This window comes from Cnephaeus nilssonii, assembly GCF_951640355.1.
Source record: "Cnephaeus nilssonii genome assembly, chromosome: 12".
NCBI classification, from domain to species: Eukaryota; Metazoa; Chordata; class Mammalia; order Chiroptera; family Vespertilionidae; genus Cnephaeus; species Cnephaeus nilssonii.
The window spans coordinates 41,652,061-41,678,544 of NC_137083.1; the positions used below are offsets into that span (position 1 = coordinate 41,652,061).

At 40.4% G+C, this 26,484-nt stretch overlaps 1 protein-coding gene across 2 annotated transcripts in view; it reads left to right on the plus strand.

Annotated features, from left to right (window-relative positions):
- Positions 1-26,484, plus strand: part of PIK3CG (phosphatidylinositol-4,5-bisphosphate 3-kinase catalytic subunit gamma) — a 36,828-nt gene that overhangs the window by 6,682 nt on the left and 3,662 nt on the right. For both annotated transcript variants that reach the window (XM_079785342.1, XM_079785341.1), the window contains exons 3-10: positions 791-856; positions 966-1,191; positions 3,425-3,528; positions 7,490-7,636; positions 9,121-9,211; positions 10,228-10,358; positions 11,315-11,426; positions 13,103-13,260. In XM_079785342.1, coding sequence (XP_079641468.1) covers positions 791-856; positions 966-1,191; positions 3,425-3,528; positions 7,490-7,636; positions 9,121-9,211; positions 10,228-10,358; positions 11,315-11,426; positions 13,103-13,260 — 1,035 coding nt within the window. The remainder of the gene's footprint in view (positions 1-790; positions 857-965; positions 1,192-3,424; positions 3,529-7,489; positions 7,637-9,120; positions 9,212-10,227; positions 10,359-11,314; positions 11,427-13,102; positions 13,261-26,484) is intronic.

Sequence of the window (26,484 nt, forward strand, 5' to 3'; positions counted from 1 at the left end):
AGAATGATATAACAGATATCATGACCCACTAGAATTTATCACATTTTATTGGGTTCTTTGTATTAAGTCATAGAGCTAACATCAAAGTCAGTATCTCTATCTTCAAGTGATGTGAAAACTACGAAACACTATACAAAACCTGGGGAAGCTTATAAAGTAAGAGGTTTTCGGCAGAAAGCTTTGTATACACCGCCGTGTGTCAGGGAGTTGTGATCATATGGTATGGATGGGTCCAGGCCTGCTGTTTACTTGCAGTAAGAACCTGTGAGCCAGCTCAGACTTGCCAGTGAGATGCCAGACACACATCTTGAGCCGAAGAGCAGCGATAAGATTTTTAGGATCTTCACATGTAACACATATTTTTCTCCTCACATGTACTAGATCTCCACTGTCTGCTTTCTTTCCAACAACCTCACTTACCTTCCACTTTTACAGATTTATTATAGCCATTTCCCCCTTTCCCTTCTATCCTTCCAATCAATCAAGTAAGCCCTTGATGGGAACAAACGCCCTCCCCTCTTTTCCCTGACGTTATCAAAAGCACATGACTGTGAGTCAAGAATTCTGGCTTCTACTCCTGGTCCTTAAGCAAGTGGTTCGCTTCTACTCCTGGTCCTTAAGCCGAAAGTGTCCTTGAAAAGAAAGGACCGAATTTAAGTGACTGGTAAGAGTCTCATCACCCTACCCCTAAAACCCACCAAGGCAGAGCACCAGTGCTTCTCCATTTCCTTTTCCCTGATTAACCAACATAGAATGCAGCCCTACAAATGCCAATGTGTTCCTCCTTCAGGCTGTGAAATTTGAACCTTACCATGACAGCGCCCTTGCCAGATTTCTGCTGAAGCGTGGCTTACGAGTAAGTACTTCTTTGATAGTAGCCTGGCATTTTAAAAGTTATTGGGAATTGGCTGGTAGACCGAGAGCATCAGTCACAATAATTTTAACCGTCTTGTTCCCACTCTCAGAACAAAAGAATCGGTCACTTTTTGTTTTGGTTCCTGAGAAGTGAGATAGCCCAGTCGCGGCACTATCAGCAGAGGTTCGCCGTGATCCTGGAAGCCTACCTGAGGGGCTGTGGCACCGCCATGCTGCATGACTTTACACAGCAGGTCCAAGTCATTGAGATGTTACAAAAAGTTACCATTGATATCAAATCACTCTCGGCTGAAAAGTATGACGTCAGCTCCCAAGGTATGGTAGCTGTATTTTCTTGGTTCTCTTTCCAAATACCTTCATCTCCAAATGCCATCAACCCTGTGTTTCTTCTTCCTTCTGAAGGCAATTTGTACATTCCTAAAGGCAGCAAAGAACAAATGTTTTTAATCTTCTGTCTTCATGGGGCAAGCAAATTTAAAGGTCTCCCTTTACAAGTTAACATAGTTTTAAAACTATATATATTTTTAATGATGAGTTTGTTATAGATAGTAACCCTTTGCACTCGCTTGCTTTTTTCTCGATTCCTTTATTCTACTCGGGATTTAATTTTTTAAATACCCCAGATTTTACAAAGCACGGCAGTAGAATAAAAAACTGGAGTTTCTTTTCATACAAACTTATTTATTTGGATTTTTTTATATTTCAAATTATTGATACATTCAATACAATTCGACATACGAGCTGCTACCGATGCTAACCGTGTCGAGTCACACTCGACATCCGAGTGCAAAAGGTTAAACTCTGAAAAAATTTTAAAGCTTTATGCAGATGTAACATCTGTGTTTCAAGAACAATTGTGCACACACACACACACAAAGATTAGTTATTTTCAAATATTCACCTTTTTTATCCCTATCTTTCAATATATGCATATAATTTTCAGTCTTTTAAAGTAATGAATTATTGATAAGCTATTTAAAATTTTGGGCATAAATATATATATATATATATATATATATATATATATATATATATATATGTGTGTGTATATATCATACTATCTAATAAAAGGCTAATATTCAAATTAACCATCACTCCGTCACAAAGATACGGTGCCTATAGCCACAAGATGGTGGCGCCCAGTCCTCTCAGCCCCATCGGCGTCCCCCAGTCCCAAGGTGGTGGCCGCTGAGAGCGGGCAGTGTGAGTGGCCTGGCAGAATGCTTGCTTCATCGCCACGACAATGAGGCAAGCATTCTGCGCCCGGCCATGATGGGCCTCTGGGCCGCAGAGAGCCCCTGGGCAGTGGGCGCGAAGCAGCCAGGCCCCACAGAGAGCTACTGGCACACAAATTCGTGCACAGGGCTACTAGTGTATTATATATATATATATATATATATATATATATGTGTATATGTCAGAATACTTCTTATAAAACATTGTATATCACCTCTTCTCTAAAGACATTTCCAATATTGCTTTCTTATCACTAAGAAATCCTGTCCCTTGCCCAAGTGGGGTGGCTCAGTGGTTGATTGTTAACCTATGAACCAGGAGGTCATGGTTTGATTCCCAGTTGGGGACTTGCAGGAGGCAGCCAATCAATACTAGTAATTCTCTTTCATCATTGATATTTCTCTCTCTCTCTCCCTCTCCTTTCCTCTTGGAAATCAATAAAAATATATTTAAAAAAAATAAATCCTGTCCCTGCCCTAAGAAAATTAATCACTCTTTCTCTGTATTCCCATTGTTGATATTGTGTTAAATTATAGTCATCAACACATCTTTCTGGTCTCCTAAACTATATAAGCTTTGATGCTAGAAAATATCTCTTATTCTTGTTCGTATACTTAGACACAGCAGTATGACTCATAACGGACACTCACTAATATATTCAGCCAGTATTTTAAACTGATTACTTAGAATTTCCACTTTTTCTCTTTGATTCTTTTCCGATACACCAATAATGTTCTGTCCTAAAAATAATAGTGATAATAATGATCTTACTCACTTGTATTTTTATTATAAGTAAAGGGGAACATATGTACTGGCCTCCAGCCTGTCTGTTATACAGGGAGTAATTTTTAATTTATGTATTTTGCTTTTAAAATTTTGAAGCTGCTAAATAATCTCCACACAGCCTAACTTACTCTTTTGAAAAGATTTTGCAGAACCCTAACCGAATTCTATTTAATATGGTCTTCAAATGTCTGTTCCCCAAATCAGATGGGAGTTTACAGTTTCACACGTTAGAAAGAAAACCACAGTATCAATTTCTTAGCATTATCCTTAAAACATCCTCTCTACCTGATTGTCTTGATATCCCATTCCTACTCCCCTGTTTCTACCCCCTGTTGGGGTAGGTGTAAATGAGTGTGTTGCTCCCAGTAAACCTGACTTATCTTGTGACCTGCAATGGTTAGTTCCTCAAAGACAGACACCCTTTTCTCCTCCTCCACACTGCACCAGATGGTTTCAGGAAATGTTGTAGATAATAATGGTAATTTCTTAAACTCATATAACTCTTGTGTGCTTTTGACAATTACAGTTATTTCACAACTTAAGCAAAAACTTGAAAACCTACAGAATTCGAATCTCCCCAAGAGCTTTCGAGTTCCGTATGATCCTGGCCTGAAAGCAGGAGCCCTGGTGGTAGGTATCGCCTCGATGTCCCCACATGGTCTTCAGGTCTTGAAAATGTGTGTCAAGCCCTTCTCTAAACACTGGATACTGAAAGCCTCAACACCAGCAATCTCCCACACATTTTGTTTTGAATCAACTTTCATGAGGAATCACTTACATGCAATAAAATGTGTCCATTTAAATGTACAGTTCATCACCACAATAAGATACAGAACATTTCCATAGAAAAAGTTCTTTCATATCCCTTTAGTCAGTCCTTTCCTCCTCCCATATCCCATTCCAGATCCCCCCCCCCCCAAAAAAAATCAGCTTTCTATTATATAATCTTGCCTTTTCTAGAATTCCATGAAGTGGAATCATACTGTATGTAGTTTTTGTATCTAGATTCTTTTGCTTAGCATAATGCTTTTAAGATCTACCCATGTCGTTGTGTGTATCTGTAGTATGTTCTTTCTATTACTGAGTAGTATTTCTTTGTATAGGTATGCCACAATTTGTTTTCCATTCTTTTTTTAGTAAATATTTAACAATGAGATAGTTGGGTCAAATGGTACATTTGTGTCATTTTATACTGCAAAAATGTTTTTCCAAAGTGACAATATCATTCATTGTCATGGGTAGTGTCTCTAGGCCTGGCTGGTGATCAGGGCCAATCTGCAGGATCCCTAGGCCTGGCTGGTGGGGCGATCGGGCTCCCCTTTCCTTCCCCCTGCCCCTCCCCCCGCCCCCCCCCACCCCCGCACCTGCCTTGGCTGGCCTGGGGCCTGTGGGCTGGGGGCAGCTCCTGCATTGAGCATCTGCCCCCTGATGGTCAGTGCGCGTCATAGCGACCAGTTGTTCCACCGGTTGTTCTGCAGTTCGGTCAATTTGCATATTAGGCTTTTATTATATAGGATTCCCACCAACAGTATATGTGAGTTCCAACTGTTCCACATTCTAACCAACACTTGTTATTAAAAAGAGAAGTCGTATCTGATTGTTGTTTTTATTTGCATTTCCCTAATGATGTTGAACATCTTCTCATGTGCCTATTTTTTCATCTTCTCTTGAGACATTTCTATTTATATCTTTTATTTATTTTTAATGTGGGTTGCCTTCTTATTTTTATTTATGAGTTATTTATATATTCTAGACACAAATTATTTATTAAGTATACATTTTACAAATATTTTCTCCCAATCTGTGGCTTGCCTTTTCATTTTCCTAGTAGTATTTTTCAAGGAGCAGAAGGCTTTCATTTTTATTGTCTAATTTATCACTTCTTTTTTTATGGCTCATGCATTCTGCATCCTAAGAAATATTTGCTTAATCCAGTAATGTTCAACCTGCAGTGACCCCCACCCCACATACACACACACACCAAGGGATATTTCATAATGTCCCTTGATTGTTAGAACTGGGAAAAATGCTGCTAACATCTAGTGGGGCCAGGAATTCTGCTAAATATCCTACAAGGCATCACAGCACCACCACCACCACCCCGCCACACACACACACACACCAACAAAAAAGTATCCATCCCAAAATATCAACAGTGCCAAAGTTGAGAAATATTGCCTAAGTCAATGTAACATATATTTTTTTCTAAAAATTATATAGTTTTAACGCTTACATTTAAGTCTTTGATCTATTTGGAATTGATTTTTGTGTATGGGGTGAGATAAAGGTCAGGTTTCATTTTTTAAATCTGAATATCCAACTTTTCCAGCACCATCTGTTGAAAAGACTGTCCTTTTCCTACTTAAATATGTTGACAAACGAAGCCTGCTGAGGTCTCCCGGGGGTCTGCTGTTCCGAGGGGCCAAGGTCAGCTCTGCGGGCACTGACCAATGATAAGGCTGACCACGGTTCAAGAAGCAGTGGTTTTGTCAGGGGCTGTACCCAAGATGGCCTGAGAGTGGGGAGTGGTCGCAAACCTCTGCAAACAGAAATTATGCAGGTTGGGTAGGCCTGATGCCAGGGCCCACAAGATACAGTAAACCAACTGGTAGAAATCAGCACTAAACCAGAAATATCTGAGTTTCCAATCAGGTCTCTGCCACTTATGGCCTGACCTTGAGCAAGTAAATCTCTCTTTAGTGGTATGTGAACAAAAAGGGGGCTATGTGGCAAGCGTGACAAGCTCAGTGACTGAAAGTAACCACACAGATCATTAATTCCTACCTGGGCAGGTCATGGCAGGGAGTTACAACTTCCTTAGTAAAAAGTTAATCTTTACCTTAAGCAAGACCTATCCATTGTTCTTGTGCATCTGGGATAACGTACCTTTAAAATGTCAGAGTAATTTTCTTTGCCAGACCCCTCAGAAACATACTCACTGGACATAGTACAACTACCAGGAAGTTTGTTGTTATCTTGTTCCCCACATACCATCTCTGTTCATTGTAATTGTTCAATGTTAACTATACTATACTCACTAATGTAAAAGTATGTCTCTCTCCATTTTCCTTTTTATCCAATCCTAGAGATTCTCTGCTTTGCTTTCGCCTGCCTCCTTAGCCCACCAACAATGGATTTCACGTTTTCTCCCTTTAATTCTAAATGTATAAACAGGACTGCAACACTGCTATTCCTAGAGCATTTTCTCGGTCCTCTGAGATTTTGCTTTTGGACAAGTTCCTCAGCCCTTGGCTCAAAAAAACTCTTTAAATCTTAAAAAAAAAATGTTGGCAGTACTTTTGTCAAATATCATCTGACCATGTAGAGCTATATCTACATTCTCTATTCTGTTCCATTTATCTAAATATTTGTCCTTACATCAAAATCACACACTCTTGATTAATTCAAATAATAAACCACTTCATATATGCTTAAGAAGAATCTTACAATAATATATTTCCATTAACCTTCTCCCATTGTTATACTTTTTTGTTATGCTTTTAATTTCTACATATATTATAAACCCAATACATTGTTATTATTTCGCTTTAAACAGTTAAAAATAGATTTAACTGATTTAATAGATTGAACATTTTTTAATATTTACCCACACATTTTCCATTATTGGTGCTCTTCATTACTTTGTATAGGTCCATGTTTCCATCTGGCATCATTTTCCTTCAGCCTTTAATGCTTTTTTATAGGGCAAGTCTTCTGGCAAGAAATTCTTTCATATTTTGTTTGTCTGTAAAACTCTTTATTCCACCTTAATTTTTGAAAGATATTTCCCCTGGAAAGAAGGGGATGCTCCTCCCTTCATGTTTACTTTATATCCAATTAGCAGTAAACTGGCCCTGTAGTAAAAAGACACACTTTCCTCTATCCTTATTCAGTAGAAATTGTTAGGAATATTAACATATTAATACAATTTTGGATTGTATTTGCTTTTTTAAAAAAGACCACATCACATTTTTGATGCATGGTGAAATCACTTTTGGCCAGAACTCCTAAGATATTTTTTATTTTGAAGTGAGTGTCTGCTAAGCCACATTTCCCACAAAGTTCCTTGAGATTATTTAGATGTATGGAGTTGTTTTTGGAGGGAGGAGGCGTTGTACCTAAGTGCTAGATTTCTGTTTACTGCAGTTAAATTTTATCTTATTATATTTGGCCTATTGCATCTGATTCTGCAATAATAGATTTTAGACATTGTGGTAGCAGTAGAATTCTTTTTTTCAACTTAAATCTTAGAGGGAGCCCAAATATATAAACCAAGTTGCTCTGTACCAGAATCCTATGGGAATGGGGTGTACAGAGGATGGGATCTGCTACAGCTCTTAGGCATCTTCACAGACACTTGGGGTTCCTTGGAACACACTTTGGGAACCACTGATTTAAGTGTTGTGAATTACTCTCACTAGCATTTTCAGATTTGATGAGAACACTTTCTGTATTTTTTACCTAAATCATTGAAAATCATTTTCCAACTAGGAGTTTGTCCCGGTTATTTGTATTGATACTTCACAAGTGGATGTGTGTCTCTACAATGTGTATTCATTATGTATAAAAACATCTGACTGTTTCTTTCCAGGTTGAAAAGTGTAAAGTGATGGCCTCTAAGAAAAAACCCCTGTGGCTTGAGTTTAAATGTGCCGACCCTACAGCTCTATCAAATGAGACAATTGGGATTATTTTTAAACATGGCGATGATTTGCGCCAAGACATGCTTATTTTACAGGTATGATACTGTGAAGGATTTTTTTCAACTATCTGAAAAAATATTTCTATTATATTAGATCTAAAAAAAATGCCTTCTACTGACTCTATTCCCATTCTCCTATCTTGTATGATGAACAGTGATTACATAATAGTTTCACTGGGGGATTATGGCTGTGGACCATTAGATATGCACTCTAGTGAGCATCATAGTTCTGTCATTCCTGAGAGGATGCATATCCAACATGTTCAAATAGTCAGATATACTGCCCTCACCTATATGCCCCATTTCTAGTATGGTTACACAGAACATAGATGTATTTACCTCCAAGCATTCACTTTTATTCATATTCATAGACATAGCTACATACGGCGCACACAGGTGCTTTTCTTAGATACATCACCTTTGATACACACCCACACAATACAAACTCAAGTGAGTTATTTAATAGGAAGGGGAAACAGGATGAACGGGTAGGTGATTGAAGAAACCATGCAGTTAAATAACCAGAGTAAACAGATTGCTACCGCAGATGAATGATGAAGGGACCCAGTGTTAATCATTTTTCTATGTTCTAACATTTCTGGATAAACTTTAGTGATATTCCCTATATTCTAGTTGTTCAACCTTGTACAGGTAACATAACTTCTAATATTTAATATGATTTACTTAAAATAGGCAAACCACAGTGCTATAAATGTAGACTATTTAAAAACAAGGACATGTTCTCAATTCCCTCTATGTTCCCGTTTTTGCTTATTTCTAATATGGAAACAATAATACCCTTGGCTCTCTTTTCAAGAATGTAGTTTTCCTGTAAATAATGTTTTATTAAAAAGAAAAAGAAAGTTCTTTTGAAAGTTCAAAACCTTTTGAAAGTTCATTTCATTTCCAACAAATCTGTAACCTCTTTTGAATTATTTGAAGATATAACTGAAAACCACAAAACATCACTCATTTTCCTCTCATTTTAAGGCAAAGTTTGCACTTGAACCTTATGTACTTTGTCTTATTGTTAAGGCGCTTTGCTTAGCAGATAAGGACAAGTTATTTAAGCTCTCTAGCCTTAGCCTCTTCACCTGCAGAATGTGAATAATAATTATATCCACACTATAAGGTAAATGCAAAAGATCACCTAAAACAGCACTCAGTAAATGTTAGCTATCATTGTGGTTGTTGCTATTGTTGTCTTGACTGTAGCCCAAGAGCGCCTTATGTGTAGAGTGGAATTTTTTTTTATTGTGGTAAAATATACATAACTGGAGTGGAATAGATGAATTGGAGCTAAAACCTATCTCAAAAGAAATCCATTTATCTTCTTCCCCAAGGTAAATCTCAGGGACCACAATTAATAGGCTCCCAAGGAATGGAAACTTCAGAGTACCAGGTTGATAAATAAATAAAACATGTTTTCTTTCATATTTTGTGTTATCAGATAAGATTTTTTTTCAAAAGAAGAAATATATACATTCATAATGGAAACCTTTTTGTGTTTTGATACCCAGATTCTACGAATCATGGAGTCCATCTGGGAGATTGAATCTTTGGATCTGTGCCTCCTGCCATATGGTTGCATTTCAACTGGTGACAAAATAGGTATGTGCTTACTTCAGGAGGTGGATGTATCACTCAGTTACTTTTAAAGGATCATAATTCCTTCAGTGTAGGCATTTGCTAACTGACAAATTACTAGTACAATCTTCATCCATAAAAAGGAAGAAAGTATTCCAAGGCTGGTGAATGTGACTCCCAATTTAATATGGATATGTTGAAGATAAATGAATGCATGATTCAAATCCTTGTTACTATACATGGAAATTATTTTAGTTAGAACTTGCTCCTCCCTCTTTACCTTTCCACCTCTAAACTTTAACTGTTTCATTGCACACTAAACTTCTCCCTCACAAATAACTTTTAAAAATAGAAATTCTGTCACTTATTTTAATATCCCAGAATTCACATTATTAAAACTATTACATACTCTACTTTTAGACACTTTTATGAATATTTAACATTTTATTTCAATCAAACATTTTTTAATATATATTTTTATTGATTTCTGAGAGGAAGGGAGAGGGAGAGCGGGATAGAAGCATCAAAGATGAGAGAGAATCATTGATTGGCTGACTCCTGCATGCCCCACAGTGGGGATAGGTCCTGAAACCCAGGCATGTCCCCTAACCAAGAATCGAACCATGGCCTCCTGGTTCATAGGTCAACGCTCAACCACTGAGCCATGCCAGCCGGGCCAATCAAACATTTTTATTCAAGTTTCTGATTTGAGAACTATACAAAATCATTTCATTTGGCCTATAACTTAAAAAAAGGAAAAGGCACAGGTTGCCAAGGAAGGAGGGATATACTGAGCCCATAGATGCTTTTACTTATTACCTTTCAAAATCAACCCTTTCCTCTTTTCACTCGGTAGTATTAAGCATGTCCCACACAACTTCCATATTCTCCTCCTTTTGTTTCTCTTACTCTTAAGAAAACCAACAGCATGAACCTGGAAAGTAGCTCTCTGCCCTCCACTCAACAAAGACATAGCCATTTTTCCTCTGGGTCAGGCACTAGGCCCCAATCTCTACCAAACTGTGTGCCTCCTCTTGTAGGAATGATCGAGATTGTGAAAGATGCCACAACAATTGCCAAAATTCAGCAAAGCACCGTGGGCAACACAGGAGCGTTTAAAGATGAAGTCCTGAATCACTGGCTTAAAGAAAAATGCCCCATTGAAGAAAAGGTGAGCTCCTGCTTCTCCTGGCTCTTGAAGTTGTCATTTACACGGCAATATCGGTTTCACATTTTCAAAGGATCTGCCAACGTCATGCCTCCTGATGTATGTCGTGAAACCCTTTATTCGTGAGGTCATGAGGGTTTTAGGCACCTTCTTGTGGTGACCTATCATCGCCGTGTAAAACAGAGGGGCTCTGTTCAGAACTCCATGAGCATTTGCTTCTCCTTTGATTATCAGGCACGCTTTGCATCAAATTTGGTTTCTGTGAAATAATTTAGTAGCACTTTTTATGACAGCCTATTTTTGTTGTCCAGCAGAAAAAATTTAGTTACCATGCATCAACTTCTTCCTACCTGGCAAACAGCACACACCCTTTAAAGTGCTTTCTAATTTACCACGTCAGTCTAATCTAAACGGTAAATTGTGGATGCTGAAAATGTCAGTTTCACATCCCCCTGATGTACATGTGCTGAATCCTTCACAAGCCGTGGGCTGTCGTTTCAAGTTCTGCACAGGATTTATTAGTGCTTCTCATTTACATGGTTAGCAGGCTTTGGGGAAGGCAATATAATTAGTAGCACTTACTAGTCTGTTATACGTGTGGATTGTGACCCCGTCACATTTTAAGTGCTCACAAGCAAGACACATGTTCACCAATGACGAAGAAATGATCCTGAGTTCTGTGTAGAGGGAAAGGTGAACCCTTTGATTAAACTGATGTTGCCCTTTGCCTCTTGTTTTCTCCTCCTGCTATTGTGAATCGTTGAATCTTTGCCTAAAATGTAAGTAGAGCAATGAGAGAGTTGGCACTTAACAGATATAATGTTAATGGAACCACACACGACTAATTTGCTCTCTGAAAATGGTTCCCAGAATGAGGTCTTGTTGAAAGTCATTTGCGATAGGTTCATGCTGCTCTCTGTAGTTAGAACACAACTAATATTCGGATGCATTTGAATTAGTTTCAGGCAGCAGTGGAGAGATTTGTTTATTCCTGTGCTGGCTACTGTGTGGCAACCTTTGTTCTTGGAATAGGCGACCGGCACAACGACAACATTATGATTACAGAGACAGGTGAGTTTATTTATTGCAACTTTTAAAAAAATTGTGGTAAAATACACATAACATAAAATTTGCCACTTTAGCCAGTTATAAATGCAGTTTAGCGACATTACGTACATTTGCATTGTTGTGCAGCCATCACCACCATTCATTTCCAAAACTTGCCCATGTTCCCCAACTGAAACTCTGTACCCATTGAGCACTAACTCCACCTCCCCCAGCACAGTGGTTTTTCAAATTGAGTTCAAGGTTGGAGCACATATCTAGAAGTCATTATTATACAGGGACACGGATTCTGTGATCGCCCTAGATCACCCAGGAGTGAGGAATGGAGGAGGATGTAGGAAATGAGCCTTAAGAAATATAAGTCAGAGAGTAGCTAGGATAAGATCATATCCCAGAAGCTAGTGAAGGTGGGCACGATCAACAGTGTCAAATGTTATAGAAAAGCAAACAAAAAGAACTCACAGATATAGACCTTTAAATCTAAAATGCTGTGCCTTCCTAACCTACCCCGGCTCACTAGTTCACTGTCCACTCTGACAGTGGTCAGTATTGGCTACCATGCCAATAAATTTTTGTCTAAGAAATTTGGATCGATAAAACTGTGGTACATTTACATCATGGAATACTATGCAGCACTAAAAAAGAAGGTTCTCTTACCCTTTGAGACAGCATGGAGGAACCTGGAGAGTATTATGCTAAGCAAAATAAGCCAGTCAGAGAAAAATAAGTATCACATGATCTCACTCATATGTGGAATCTAATGAATAAAATAAACTGATAAACAAAATAGATCCAGAGACATAGAAGAATGGAACAGACTGTCTAATCTCAGAGGGAAGGCAGGGGTGGATGGGAGGGTAGGTAGGAAGAGATTAATCAAAGAACTTGTATGCGTATATGCATAACCCATGGACACAAATAATAGGGTGGTGAAGGCCTGGGGCAGCAGGCTTGGGTGGATTAGAAGAGGTTAATGAGGAAAAAGGGGGACATAAGTAATACTTTCAACAATAAAGGTTTGTTTGTTTTTTTTAAAAAAAAAAGACATTTGGACCAACTTAAGAGTAGAGTCTGGAAAAAGCACCATATCTGGGTAAACCACTTTTCTCTCTATGAGCATCAATAATGTATTGACTATACATATGAAAAAGAGCTATACAAATGAGAAGAGATGATGGTAATTGTGGTGGTGATGGTGACAATGTGGTGGTAGAAATTGATCCAAAGGAAATTCAAATGATTTATTTCTATCATGCTCAAAAGTAAAAGGTAAATGTCACTCCCCCAAGCAGACTGAAACATCAGTCTATCTGGAGTTACACAAAGGGTATAAGAGAGTCTTGGGCATAATGAAGACATATTAACCAGAGTTTTGATTTATATTTCTAAGAATAATTCTGAGACAAGAATTTTTTTTAATAACATTTGACTCTCATTTAAAGAACACAGGAAGGGTAAAGAAAACACACTTGGTTCAAAGAGTGCTTTGTGGCTATTAACTACACACACCTGCTGAAACGAAAAATATCACCAGCTGATAAAACAGTGTAAAAATAGCTCTGTCCCCCAAGATAGTTCATTGTCGGGCAACTTAAAAAAATGTGTTGAGAAGTAAACAAACCAGAGTATTGTTACAAGCACTTATGCCAGTGTAATGATGTCAGACATTTTCTTCTTTTAAGGAAATCTATTTCATATTGACTTTGGGCATATTCTTGGGAATTACAAAAGCTTCCTGGGCATTAATAAGGAGAGAGTGCCATTTGTGCTAACCCCAGACTTCCTGTTTGTGATGGGAACTTCTGGAAAGAAGACAAGCCTACACTTCCAGAAATTTCAGGTAATTGGCCTCATGATGATCGCCTACGGTGAACACCGAGCGGGTGGTGCCTGCAGCGCACAGCTGCCCTCGCCTTTCCCTCCACTTTGAGGCTCCTCTCACCTCTGCCCACCCCCTCTGGCATGGCCCCCGTCTTCTCCATTCCTTCTCCAAGTGCAAAATGATGCTTCTCAGTAACCCTCCTACCTAAAATCAAATAGCAAGCCCTGGGGCTGGCAGCTGGAGAACATCAGCAGGAACTGGCACTGCAGGGGGCGCTGTAAGGAAGGGCAAGCCGGTTTGGCTTTGGATGTTTGTCTATCCGAGATATTGCCGAGAAGGTCCAAATTTTACATAGATTTTTCAGGATTCTCAAATGATTGCAGACTTCTCTTTTTTTATTTATTTATTGATTTTTAGAAAGAAAGAGGAAAAGAGAAACATCGATTTGTTGTTCCACTTATTTATGCATCATTCATGCATTCATTGGTTGATTCTTTTTAAAAATATGTTTTTATTGACTTTAGAGAGAGGAAGGGAGAGAGAGGGACAGAGAGAGTGAGATGTGAGAGAGAAACATCAATCCGTTGCCTCTCGTACACACCCCCACCGGGGACAGAACCCAAAACTTGGGCATGTGCCCCAACCAGGAATCAAACTGGCGACCTTTCAGTGCATGGGGCAATGCTCAACCAATTGAGCCACACCAGCCAGGGCCATTGGTTGATTCTTGTATGTGCCCTGACCGAGGATTGCACCCACAACCTTGGAGTATTAGGATGACGCTCTAACCAACCCAGCTACCCAGCTAGGGCAATTGGAGACTTCTCTTGATTTTTGCTACAGGTGAATATTTATCACATTATTAACACAGGAATTCTTGTGGCACCACCGTGCGCTTTTCTCATTTTTGTAAAAGACGGTCCCATCTCTCATTTGAAATCCCGTCAGCTTGACTACAGGTCCTGCAAAGAGCGCTGGCTTGTCCTGCTGACCTGCAAACAAGCTCCTACGTGGGTCTACCCAGCTCCCTGGGGGCATTCACATTCCAGCTTCTTTTCCATTCCTTCCTGGGCTACATCCACTTCTGACTATCAGATATTTTCAGTACCCGAGGAGTACAATTTTCATGCTTGCAAACCTAGTAACTGCGAATGCGCGTAACTCAGAGAAATTGTGGTTTCTGCTGTAATGCGCCGATGTTGTAGCCATGCAAACACAAAACAGAACAAGAGGCAATGAGTGATCGCTTCAAATGTATGTCTGCCTTGGGCTCCCCTTAAGTAGCCCCCTCCCCCAGTGCCTCTTAAATGTGTCTTGATTTGTAGTCAGCATTTTAGGAGCAAGTCTTTTTCCTGAGTCCCTTCTCAGTCCCATGTTATCCTTGGGAGGTGACATGGGTCTGAAGCTCAGAAGAACAGGAACTAGAATATGTTGTTTTGAAACCTGCCTGTTCTTGTTTGTTCTCCTGCCTGGTTTTCACTTCAGTGATCACAGGACTTGCCCTCCCACCATTGCAGGAGTGTTGTCAGAGAAACGGAGGTCTCTGTGGCCAGATGGTCTCAGGGTTTCAGTGTGTGTTTTTCTGTGGAAACTCATCTGGGTTCAGACTATTTCCAGGGATTTGACACATTGCAGTCCTGTTTTTCTTTAAAGTTAAAAAGTCATATGTTTTGACAACTTCCTAGAAGAGAAAAATGGTTCCACAAAAAAGAAAAAGAAAAAGAAAGGAAGAAAAGAATAGAATGCCTGAAAGAATTTTACCATTTAAAGGAGGGAAGACACTCAAATCTCCTCTCTTAGGGGTGGTTCCTATGACTAGCTTTGAACAAACAAGGCAGCAATAGTGCCATTTAAAGAAGTAGGCACGAGGGATTTAACCTCACTAGCTGCCTCTCCTTCTTTCTCTTCCTTTTTGCTAGTGGTTTCCCCCAGTGATTGACCTTCTGTCCTGTGGCTGACAACACCCTGTAGACCCCAAAGTGCCCATGTCAACCCTCAAATCCCAGGAAAACTTCCCCTTTAGTCCTCTTTATTGTTGTCTTGCGTTTTAAAACATTATTTGGTGAAAAGATTTGGGGTATGGAGAGGCCAAGGGCAGGTTGCCTCCCCTCCAGGCAGCTTCCACCCAAACCAAGAGATCTTTGCGGAGATCCTTGGCACAAGCTCTCCTCTCCGTCTGAAAGCATTTCTCCATCCTTTGTGGCCAAAACTTGTTTCTTAAGCCATTAAAGCCTCTTTAAGTAAAGTGGCATCTTGGCAGTGGGCCCCACTGAAAACACACTTTCATACATTTCGTTGGACTCTAGAGCTGAGATCTGTGCTTTGGCTATTGGCGTGCTGTTTAAGGGCCTGTGAATATGTGCTCGTTGAGCCTTAAACACAGATCCAGCATGGCATTGTGGTTGGAAGGATGGGCTTTGGAGCAGACAGACTTGAATTTGAATCCTGGCCCTGCTATTTAGTAGCTGTGTGTGTGATACAAATTATTTATCCTTTCAGAACCTCTGTTTCCTCATCTGTAAAGTGGGAATGCTAGGACCTATATCATGTTATTTTTTTAGGGATTATTTAAATGAAATGTGTAGAATGCTTAGCCCAGCGCCTCGACTGTCGAAGGAAGTCAAACACATCACAGCAGGTCTGCACACTTTGAACACTTCCAAGCGAAGAAGCCCTTTCTGGCATGACATATATAAAACATGAAAACATAGCCTTGTTCTGGTTAAAGAGCAAGCGAGGGTCCCAGCTCTGCCTGTCCCCTTGTCTGCACCTCCTCTCTGCACTGGTCCCCACCCTCCTCACTCACAATAGGAAAAAAGCCAAACACATGTACATGTGTGTGTACAGTTATCCATATGCAGAATTTCTAAAGCTTCCAGCCTGACAAAGATGAGCAGCAAGTTTTCTCATCTTTAACTAACTCAGACCCTTTGACAATTTTTCTTCATGTACCACTAAGCCTTTCAGAAGATTTTCTGTGTCTTCATTTTATGTTCCCTTGCTGAGATGAAGTCCTTCAAGCTCAGGAAGCACATTTCTAAACTCTCTAAATAGCACCTCAGGATCTTGTGTAATAAAGCTGCCATTTTTAGGTAAGCTGGGAAACGTTGTATATATTTACATGGGAATTAAAGGTGTCCTCATTTCCAGTGAATCACTAATTTTGAGTTGACAAGGTTGATTAATGCATGCAGCAACATCTGAATAACCAGTTAGAAAGGGTGGGGGGAAAGTTGACCCACTTTTTGTTAAGGACAAAGGTGAACCTTCTCCACAAAGTCTTACAAATATACCCAGCAAGTGGCCAGCAGGGGGAGGTCCGAGGGGCTGAAAAGGGTCGGTGCTCCTTTGTTGCATCTTTCTCTTCTTTCCAAGGGAGCCTGTTTGGCCAAGGGCCATACTCATAATTTATTTCTAGAACAGTGGAGCGTTCAGGAACAAACTATCATATACGGACAAAAAGACACAAAACGAAGAATGTCTATTAGCCTTTGGAGAAGCAGCCTACACCAGGGTGCTAAACAGATATATTTCACCGATGACAATTTGAAAAATAAATTCTCCTTAGAAAAATATCTCCCTTACTGAAGAGATTTTAAAAAAAAAACACAAAAAACAGTGTTTTGCCGACTGGTAATTTATTTTAGAACCATTTTGTTTTCAATTTCATTGAACAGTCATAGTGAGTTTTGTCTTATTTTAAACATAGTAACTGCTTCTTTAAAAAAAAATCTAGCAAAATATTGAAAATATTAGGAGGATATAAACATAAAAAAACAAACAGGGTCCCACTTTCCAAAAAAACATTGGCACCATTTTAGTGTTTTTCTTTCATTGTATTAAATATCTGGTGTTTTTAGAAGGTTGCAAATTAACCAAAAATTGGCTAAAAACTGAAGTTAAGAAATAGATACCATGTTACTCCCTCATTTTAAACTGCTCAGTGACTCCTCATCTCACTTGGAATAAAATCTATCGAATCTTGCCCCACAGGGCCCTGTGCCATGGCACCCTCCCTACATTCACTCGGGTCGCAGTGGCCTTCCTGCACACCTTCCCCATCTAGCTGTGCCACCGCGGGCCTCCCCCCTGGGAGGCCCTCACTGCCCGTTAGGGCCCAGCTTAAATGTTGTTTGTCAGAAGAGTCTTCAATTTAGGTCCCTCGTGTTACTCTTTGCCACAGCCCCCTGCATGTTGCCTTCATAGCATCTGTCACAGCATGTAATTATTTGTACTAGCCTGCTCTTTACCTCGCCCTTCCCAGAGTAAGTTCTGTGCAACGGGGACCAATCTTGCCTGCATCCCTCCCATGGGGCCTGAGACATATAAGCTACTCGGGAGGGTACTTGGGGAGTGAAGAAATGAACGGTGGAGGGCAATTCCTGCATCGGCCAGAGTGGATGAGACTAGCGAGCCTCTAGGTTTTCTTCCTTCCCCATACTACACTGTATTCCGTGAATTGATGAAGCAGTAACTCAGGCACAGATTGACAAACTACCGTCAAAGGGACGTCAATAAGCCTTCAAGGTGCAGGCTAAATATCTGTACATCAGAAGTAAGCCTAATTATGAAATCTAGTATTTTATTAAATAATACAAATATGGCCTGGCCAGTGTGGCTCAGTGGTTGAGAATAGAACTATGAGCCAGGAGGTCATGGTTCAATTCCCAGTCAGGGCACATGCCTGGGTTGTGGGCTCAGTCCACCAATAGGAGGCATGCAGGAGGCAGCCGATCAATGATGCTCTCTCATTATTGATGTTTCTCTCTCTCTCCCTCTCCCTTTCTCTCTGAAATCAATAAAAAATATTTTTAAAATAATAATAATGCAAATATGGGTTATATGGTGGCCGTTCACATTTTTGTGAAGATTTTCTTACTGATATAAACATTACATACTTTTCCCCAATCAGAGCAATAGTCCATGCCAAGAGAATAAGACCTGTGGTGTATACCTTCAATGTAGACGGTTTGCAAGGAGCATAAACAACTTGGCCTTGTACAAACAAGCACTAAGCAACTGTTTGTCAGCTAAAGCTGAAGAAGTCAGGGGAGCATCCTCTTGTGCACGTCTATACCCAGCAGGCAGTTTGAGGAAGGTACCGGAAAGGCGCTTGCCCCTAGATGTCACTCTTAAGGAGCGTTTGTAGGAGTGAAGTCTGGAACCCATTTACTGGATGTGTTACGTTAATCTAGGATGCCAGTTTTATCAGGCCTTGCTGGGTTTCCACTCCTGGCAGTGTTGTCCCCATGCCAGGGCATACCTAGGCCCCTAAACCTACAGGCCCAGCCCTGACTTAGGTTTTTAAGAACCTTTGTTCAAAGTCCATCTCTGCTCTCATCTCGCTCTCCTCTCAGACCCCAGGTTGTTTTGACTCCTTCTGCCTCGGTTTCTTGACGAGGGCCCTGCTTTGTTAACCTGCTTCCAGCACTAGGGCCCTGTTTTCTCCTGCCATCTGTCTTGCTAAAGACTCCAGTACTCTCCCTAAGCCCAGCCACAGGGACCACCAGGGACACTCACCTTAATTCCCATTCCTGTTCTCCGACTCCCCTTCCTTGTGTGATATCCCTTCATTTGTCTACACCTATAACTGTCTGTACCGTAACCTGCCAGGCGGGCTATATCAGCTTCCTACCCCGTCCTGCTAGAGTCACCAGGCCCTGTTCTTCCATATGCACACTTATTCAACACACACTTATTAAATGCCTACTACATTTCAGATACTGAGCAGGCCAAAGAAGGCTCAAGTACTGCTCTTCTTCGCAAGGCAAACTGTGCTTACAGTTTAATCCCCTTCAAATATGATCCTTCCCTAATTCATCTTGATTTTAAAGCAGTGAGTCTTTCCCAACACTGAACTTGGCTCTGTGCACGAAGCATTCTGCACACTATCTGCAGTGTGCCTGACACTGTGCTGGGCACAGGTGACACAGAGCAAAGGCACACCCAGGGCCCTCTCCCCCCACCCCCCGGACATATACAACTTTGTACTGCACAACTTTGTACTGAGTATTTCAACAACGGTTTGCAGAAGGAGCAATTAAATCATGGGGGATAGAAAAGGGCTATGGAGTGAAGGAAGTTTTCTATTGGGCTGTAAGGGCTGAGTTCAATTTCATTTTGTCCTATGTTGAACTATAGGAATATTCCACATTTAACTTTATGCCCTTGCTCATGTTATTCTTTCTACCTGGATGTTCCTTCCCCACTCTGGATCATGACCATAACATGAGCAAGGAGGTGAAGTTAGTATTTAGTATTAGTATTAAGGAACAAAAGCACAGTTGTCCAGTATGGATGGAACATAGGATACATGGGAGTATGTATTGGAATTTGAGTCAAGTAAGGAAATGTGGGGTCCAATCTGAAGCAGTGCATGGGCTGGTTTGGGGTGGGTAGAGAACAAAGCAAAAAAATTCTTTGAAAGGCCTAGTACAGGTCAACAGAGAAATTACAGTTTATCTGTCAAAATGCTCATGACTTACTGACTTGACAAAGGATTCTCTCTCGGGATTTGTACCCTAGCCCACTATCGAGCTCAGCCTCCGCCATCCAGGGCCAAGAATCTGTGCTTCACTCTCTGTGCCAGCATTGGAAGATGTGCTCAGAGAAGGGTCCAGCATCAGCCGTTTGTAGGAGTTCAGCTATGTTGGTGGGACATCTCGCCTGATGCAGACTTGCCTGGGGCTGTAGAGTTGTTAGGACTTGGATCAGCTCACTGAATTTTATCACTCTTCTGGAAAGATATAAACGTATCACTGAGAGATGGCCTTGGACTGGCTACGTGTTGACCAGCATGCCATGTCAGTCAGTAAATAAGACGTTAGTTAGACCCCTGGTACTTGCAACATTTATCGAGAATAACCTTCCAACCGGCACCATTCTCTCAATGTTTAGTTTCTTTTAGAGAATTGTTTTGTCTACCACCGGGATATCATTGAGGACACTGTTCACCACGTTACAGAGTGTACTTTTGTAAAGTTCCTCTTGCGAAATTTCTGTCAGGTCTTAGTCTCTAGGAAAGCTAAACAAATAGGTTTGTTTGTTTTTTTTAATCTTCTGAACACTGGATGTAGTAACACATTCAATTTTCCTTTTGGCTGCAGATATATTTGAAGACTGACCACTCATAGCAAGTGTATAGGATTTATGATACATAGGTTTAGTCTCTTTCCCAAACTCATTGTAGGTCATTTCCTTTGTTAGTCCCTTTCATTTTGCTACCCACTTCTAATTAATGTTGTTTTGACATTTATGTGTCCAAATAATCCACCTGCAATCCTTTTTGGAACAAGGCTAGAAGATAAATAACACACACCTCCACAGACGGTCTAGTCTATTTAGAATATTTTACTAAAATAGAACAGTTTAATTGTAACCTTTACCTTTATAACGAGCTTCTAGCTAAATATTTGAGAAATGGCAGTACAGCCCTTCTTCTAGTAGACAGAGCTAGTCTGAGAATCATTGTTAAGAAGTCCTTAAAGATAAGAATCCCAATTCACACTGAATAAATGCACGGCCAGGTGTCAGATACACTCTTCCTTCAGATTTACCGAAGTGTCATTAGGTCTGCTAATCAGTGATCTACTCTGTTTTGCCAAAATAACTTCTAAAGACATTGCCTAGCCAATTCATTGGTTTTTATAAAAACGAAATAAAATCCCCTGTCTTTGAAATATTATTTTCCTCCACTCTCTCCATCCTCTACAGACAGAGGCAACATGATTATTTAAGGAAAGGTCAGTGGGTGAGAACATTTCTTTTCATTGATGAGTATTTGTTTTTCTCTCTCACCTCAGCCCTAGAATCTGCTCCCAGGGGTTTCTGTTTTATGATTCTGAGATTACTTCCTCATTTTTGTGCATTATGTACAGCAATTATATTTCGAGATGAGAATGGAGGAGTTTAAAGAAAAAATAGGCCTATTCCACAAGACCGTGAACAGTCCAAGGCAGCCACAGCTCATTGGTTGTTAAGAAATGAGTAGATTGTACATAGAAGGTCATTTCTTTTCAATTTAGTGGACCGATAAGTTGGGCCACTTAACAAATGGTAAGGAGTGCCTTTGTTCCCAAGAATGGTGGGAGTGGTGGTTTTGTAAAAGTAATCGATCCTTTGGTACTAGATGCATTTGAATCAACTATTAAATTAAGAGTAGATATACGATGTAGGCTCAATCTATTAGCTACTAGTGTTCCAACTAATGCCACTAACAAAACTACAGTGTTCCCCACATTCACACTCATCAGCAAGTACATTAACCAAGTCCCTGCCATCAGATTGTTCCTTTACCCCTTCTTCTCAACTTAATAACAGAAAACCTTCAACAGGCATCTGAAAAGGACAGAAAGGAGGATGTGTGAGGTCAGTGCTGGGCAGCTTAGGCAGAAGGGAAAAGTCTGTTGTTACAGCCAGTAACTTCTGTTCTGGGCTTCCCCCTAAGCTCCCCAAGCCACATCCTCGTGTTCCCTCAGACCACAGGCCTCAGGCTGGAGCAGCATGGCCAGGATGTTCTCACAGAAGGAAGGCTGAGTACAAGGGGCAGAAACCATACCTCTGGGGCTTGAGTGGGTGGAGCAAGCACTCACTGTGCCCCTCACAGCAAGAGAACCACCTGCATATGTGGCCTTTGTGTTCTGTGCTCCCATCTTCCTTCCCACCTCAGTGGGCCAGCCTAACCCCTGGTTGGAGTGAGGCTTGTCTCCTACCCCAACTCACCTCACCTCCTAGGTCTTCACTGTCTGAGGAGGCATTTCGTACAGATGGTCCAGATGGGATGGTGACCTCTCAGCCTTGAGAAGTATGTGATCTATAATGCAACTTCTCACATTATTAATAACTAGAGGCCCGGTGCATGGATTCGTGCACCAGTGGAGTCCCTCGACCTGGCCTGCACCCTCTCGCAATCTGGGATCCCTTGGGGGTTGTTGGACAGCCGATTTCAGCCTGATTCCCACAGGCCAGGTTGAGGGACCCCACTGGTGCACAATCAGGGCCAGGGGGGACCACATAAGGACTCCAGGGTGTGTCTGGCCCATTTCACCCAGTCCCAATCAGCTGGATCCCAGCAACAAGATAACCTACTGGTCAGAGTGACTGCCCCCTGGTGTTCAGTGCATGTCATAGCAACTGGTCAAACGATTGAACGAGCAGTCGGACACTTAGCATATTAGGCTTTTATTATATAGGATAGCCAACCACTTACATAGCACTTAAATCTCACCACAACCATATGTAAGGGGTATTGTTATTATTCCACAGATGAACAAACTGATGTTAAGAAAGGTTAAGTAACTTCTGTGACAAGAAACTTGTCCGAAATAAAGCCAAGCTTTGAATCCAGGCAGACAGGTGTGAATATCTACTTTTAACCACTGCTCCACACTACCTTTACATAAAACATAAGTAAATCTGCACCAAGTATCTAAGTCTGCATAGCCAGTCAGAATTTAAACATTGCGTCTGACAAGTATGGGCATGTGTTAAAATTTGGGGATGACATTTTTTCTCATAGAAGTGACTCTTGTATATAAAAATCAGAACTAACTGAATAAATTAAAGCCAGAAGAAATTCCTCATCTGGGTGAGATGGCCTTCAAGAGAGCAGGGCAGTTCCTTTGTTTCTTCCTGCGCTGCTACTGCGATTGGTGAATCACTGTGTTGCCACTTAACACATACTTACTAAGCACCTATAGATTGGCATTATAATAACTTCACCCCAGATTAATTATCCTCCTCAAAAAAGTACTGTTTGATCACACAGTGGTCTCAGACAGTGGTGTGTGTGGGGGTGGGGAGGGGGGAATTGCTTGGAGCTCCCTGTGTATAGAAGGATAGAAAGTAATTAAAAATCAGAATGTAATTTAACTCAAAATCAAAAGGCATTCTCATCTATGCTTTCGTGAAAATTGTGCGAATTGGCAAATTAATGAGTATGTTGCCTGGGGTGAAGTCTGCCCTTAACCTGTGTAATTAGCAAAAAAGGAGAGAGACCTCAGTGAGTCCTATAAATGAGCAAGAGAAGATGATTTCCTGCCTGTCAGTGGAATCATTAAGAATGCAAGAGCCTAATGCACTGGGGCCACTTCCAGGGGACAAATGATGTTTGGGCTGCGGCAGGAACCACTGTCTTCTGTCTGTGGAGTCTCCCACGGAGCCTATCTACCCTCCATTTAGGGAAAAGAGAGGATTTGGTATGTGCCGTCTCTGTGCATTATATATATATTTTAGAGGCCGGGTGCACAAAATTCGTGCACAGGATAGGGAAGGTTCCCTCAGCCAGGCCTACACCCTCTTGCAATCCGGGACCCCTCAGGGGATGTCTGACTGCCAGTTTAGGCCCAATCCCGGGGATGGGGCCTAAACTGGCAGTTAGACATCCCCCTCATAATCTGGGACCACTGGCTCCTAACTGCTCACCTGCCTGCCTGCCTGATCACTCCTAACCACTTGCCTGCCTCTCTGATTACCCCTAACTGCTCACCTGCCTGCCTGATCGCCCCTAACCACTCTGCCTGCCTGCCTGATGTCCCTAACCACTCGCTTGCCTGCCTGATCGCCCCAACCACTCACCTGCCTGCCTCATCACCCCTAACCACTCTGCCTGCCTGCCTGATCACCCCTAACTACTCGCCTGCCTGGCTGATCGCCCCTAACCGCCTCTGCCTCAGCCTTCGCCACTGCAGCTTTGTCCAAAAGGACATCCAGAATTACGTCCAGAAGGTTGTTTGGCTGTCCAGACTAATTAGCATATTACACTTTTATTATTATAGATATTGCCTACCTAAAAAGTGCCAGAATACTCCATGAGTTGTTGTCTTTGGATAGGGTGATGCATACACAGAGTGACACAGTCATGACCACCATTGTCACTGCAGTTACCCTGCCACATGCAAATGACACAGAAAAGATCATCTAAGTGTAAAAAGACAAATCACTATTAACATTTTGGCCTGTAAACTTATATTCTTTTTTAAAAAGTATTTTGTGTACAGTTACCAAAATGGGATTATACTACGTGTTGTTTCATACCTGATTTTTAACTCAAACATTTTTACATGCTTATTAAACACTAGAGGCCTGGTGCACAAAATTTCCCTCAGCCCAGCCTGCACCCTCTCCAATCCAGGACTGCTGGCTCCCAACTGCTCACCTGCCTGCCAGTCTGATCACCCCCTAACCACTCTCCTGCCAGACTGATTGACGCCTAACTGCTCCCCTGCTGACCCGGTCGCCCCCAATTGCACTCCCCTGCCGGCCCGGTCACCCCTAACTGCCCTCCCCTGCCAGCCATCTAGTGACGGCCATCTGTGACCACATGGGGCGGCCATCTTTGACCACATGGGAGTGGCCATCTTGTGCGAGGGTGTGAGGGTCAATTTGCATATTACCTCTTTATTATATAGGATTCTTCTACAGTGTCATCCTAGTAGTTACAAAGCACACAATTGTAGGTACTTCCATAAACTCTGTTTATTGATCCCCTATTGTAGGATATTTAGGTTGCTTTCAAGTTTCCACAAGTTTGAGCAGTGTTCTAATTAACATTCTTGTAGGTAAATCACTGCAAAATTAGCATTTTTAAAAAAAGGTAAATTACTAGCATGGAAATTTCTGGGCAAAAGGATATAGACATTTTAAAATCAAGTTTATTGATGTGTAATTACATACAGCAGAATTGACTATTTTAGGTGTACAGGTCTTTGAATTTTGGCAAATGCATCAGTCATGTAAACACCACCATAATTAAGTTTCAAAACACATAAATATTTCAAAGCTTTTGATTTAATTATCAAATTATCTTCTAGTAAAACTATAACTATTCCCATCTACCATCAGCCTATGAAAGGTGAACATTGGGTCCTTAAAAAATTTTTTTAAATAAAAAAGATTTTCTAATTTTGGTAAATGAATGTTTCCATCTTTCTTTTTTTAAAAAGTATATTTTTATTCATTTCAGAGAGAGGAAGAGAGAAGGAGAGAGAGATAGAAACATCAATGATGAGAGAGAATCATCTATCACACACCCCCAACTGGGGATTGAGAACTTAACCGAGCATGTGCCCTGCCTGGAATCAAACTGTGACCTCCTGGTTCATGGGACAATGCTCAACCACTGAACAGCACCAGCCAGGCTCCATCTCTTTTTAAGTCACATTTATTTGATTACTAATGAGGTTGTATATTTTTTCATATGTTTATTTGTTTTGTGTTAATTCTCATATCTTTGGCCTGTATTTCAAGCCAACTATTTGTCTCTTTCTTACTGATTTTTAAGAGCTATTGGGAGGCTGGGGTGAAAGAGTAATACGTCATGTTGCAAATATGTTTACTCTTATTTTTTTTTGCCTCTTTTAATTTTTTTATGGCTTTTTTTCTCCAAAGTTTGAAGTTTCTATAATCTCTCTAGCTATTTCTTATAGATTCCACTTTGGAAGTCATCTTCATAAAGTCCTTTCCCACTTCATGATTATTTAAATATTTGACCTTTTTACATGTAAATCTTTAATTCATCTGGAATTTATTTTGATATATCACATGGTATGAACTTTTATCTTTCCTCCAAATGATGGGCTAATTGTACCAGCATCATTTATCAAATAATAGATATTTTCTCTACTAATCTGAGAAGTCACCTTTACTATATCATATATATATACTTTGATCTGTTTCTGAACTTTCCATTTTGTTCCACAAAATTTCTTATCTTTTTGGAAAAGAATAGGCACTGTGTCACACCATTTAAAATACTATAGTTTTAAGATATGTTTTAATATCTAGTATGGCAAGCACTGTTTTTCATTACTGTACTTTTTCAAAATGTTCTCTCAGGCCCCAATTATTTCAGATGAAATCAAAACTCAAGACTGAGTTTAAATATTCAATAGAAACTTTTATTGAAATTTTTTTATATTTATAGATTAATCTGAGAAGAACTTAGATTTTTATAATAAGTAGTCAGTCATCCCTGAGGAATGTGTTAGGGGTATTGTTATTACTATTATAAAAACATGGGTTCAAGTTTTCTTTTATGTGCCTCAGTAAATTTTTACAGTTTTTAAATATGGGTTCTGCATGTTTTGTGCATGTGTTGATCACAGAAATCATGATTTTCTGTTCATTATTCACAGTATATATCTTTTCACTATACTTTCTAACTGGTGGCTCCTACTGATAGCATTCCACTTATTAATTTTATTAAGTGCTAATTTAATAAAAATTAGTTACAATAGTATTTTA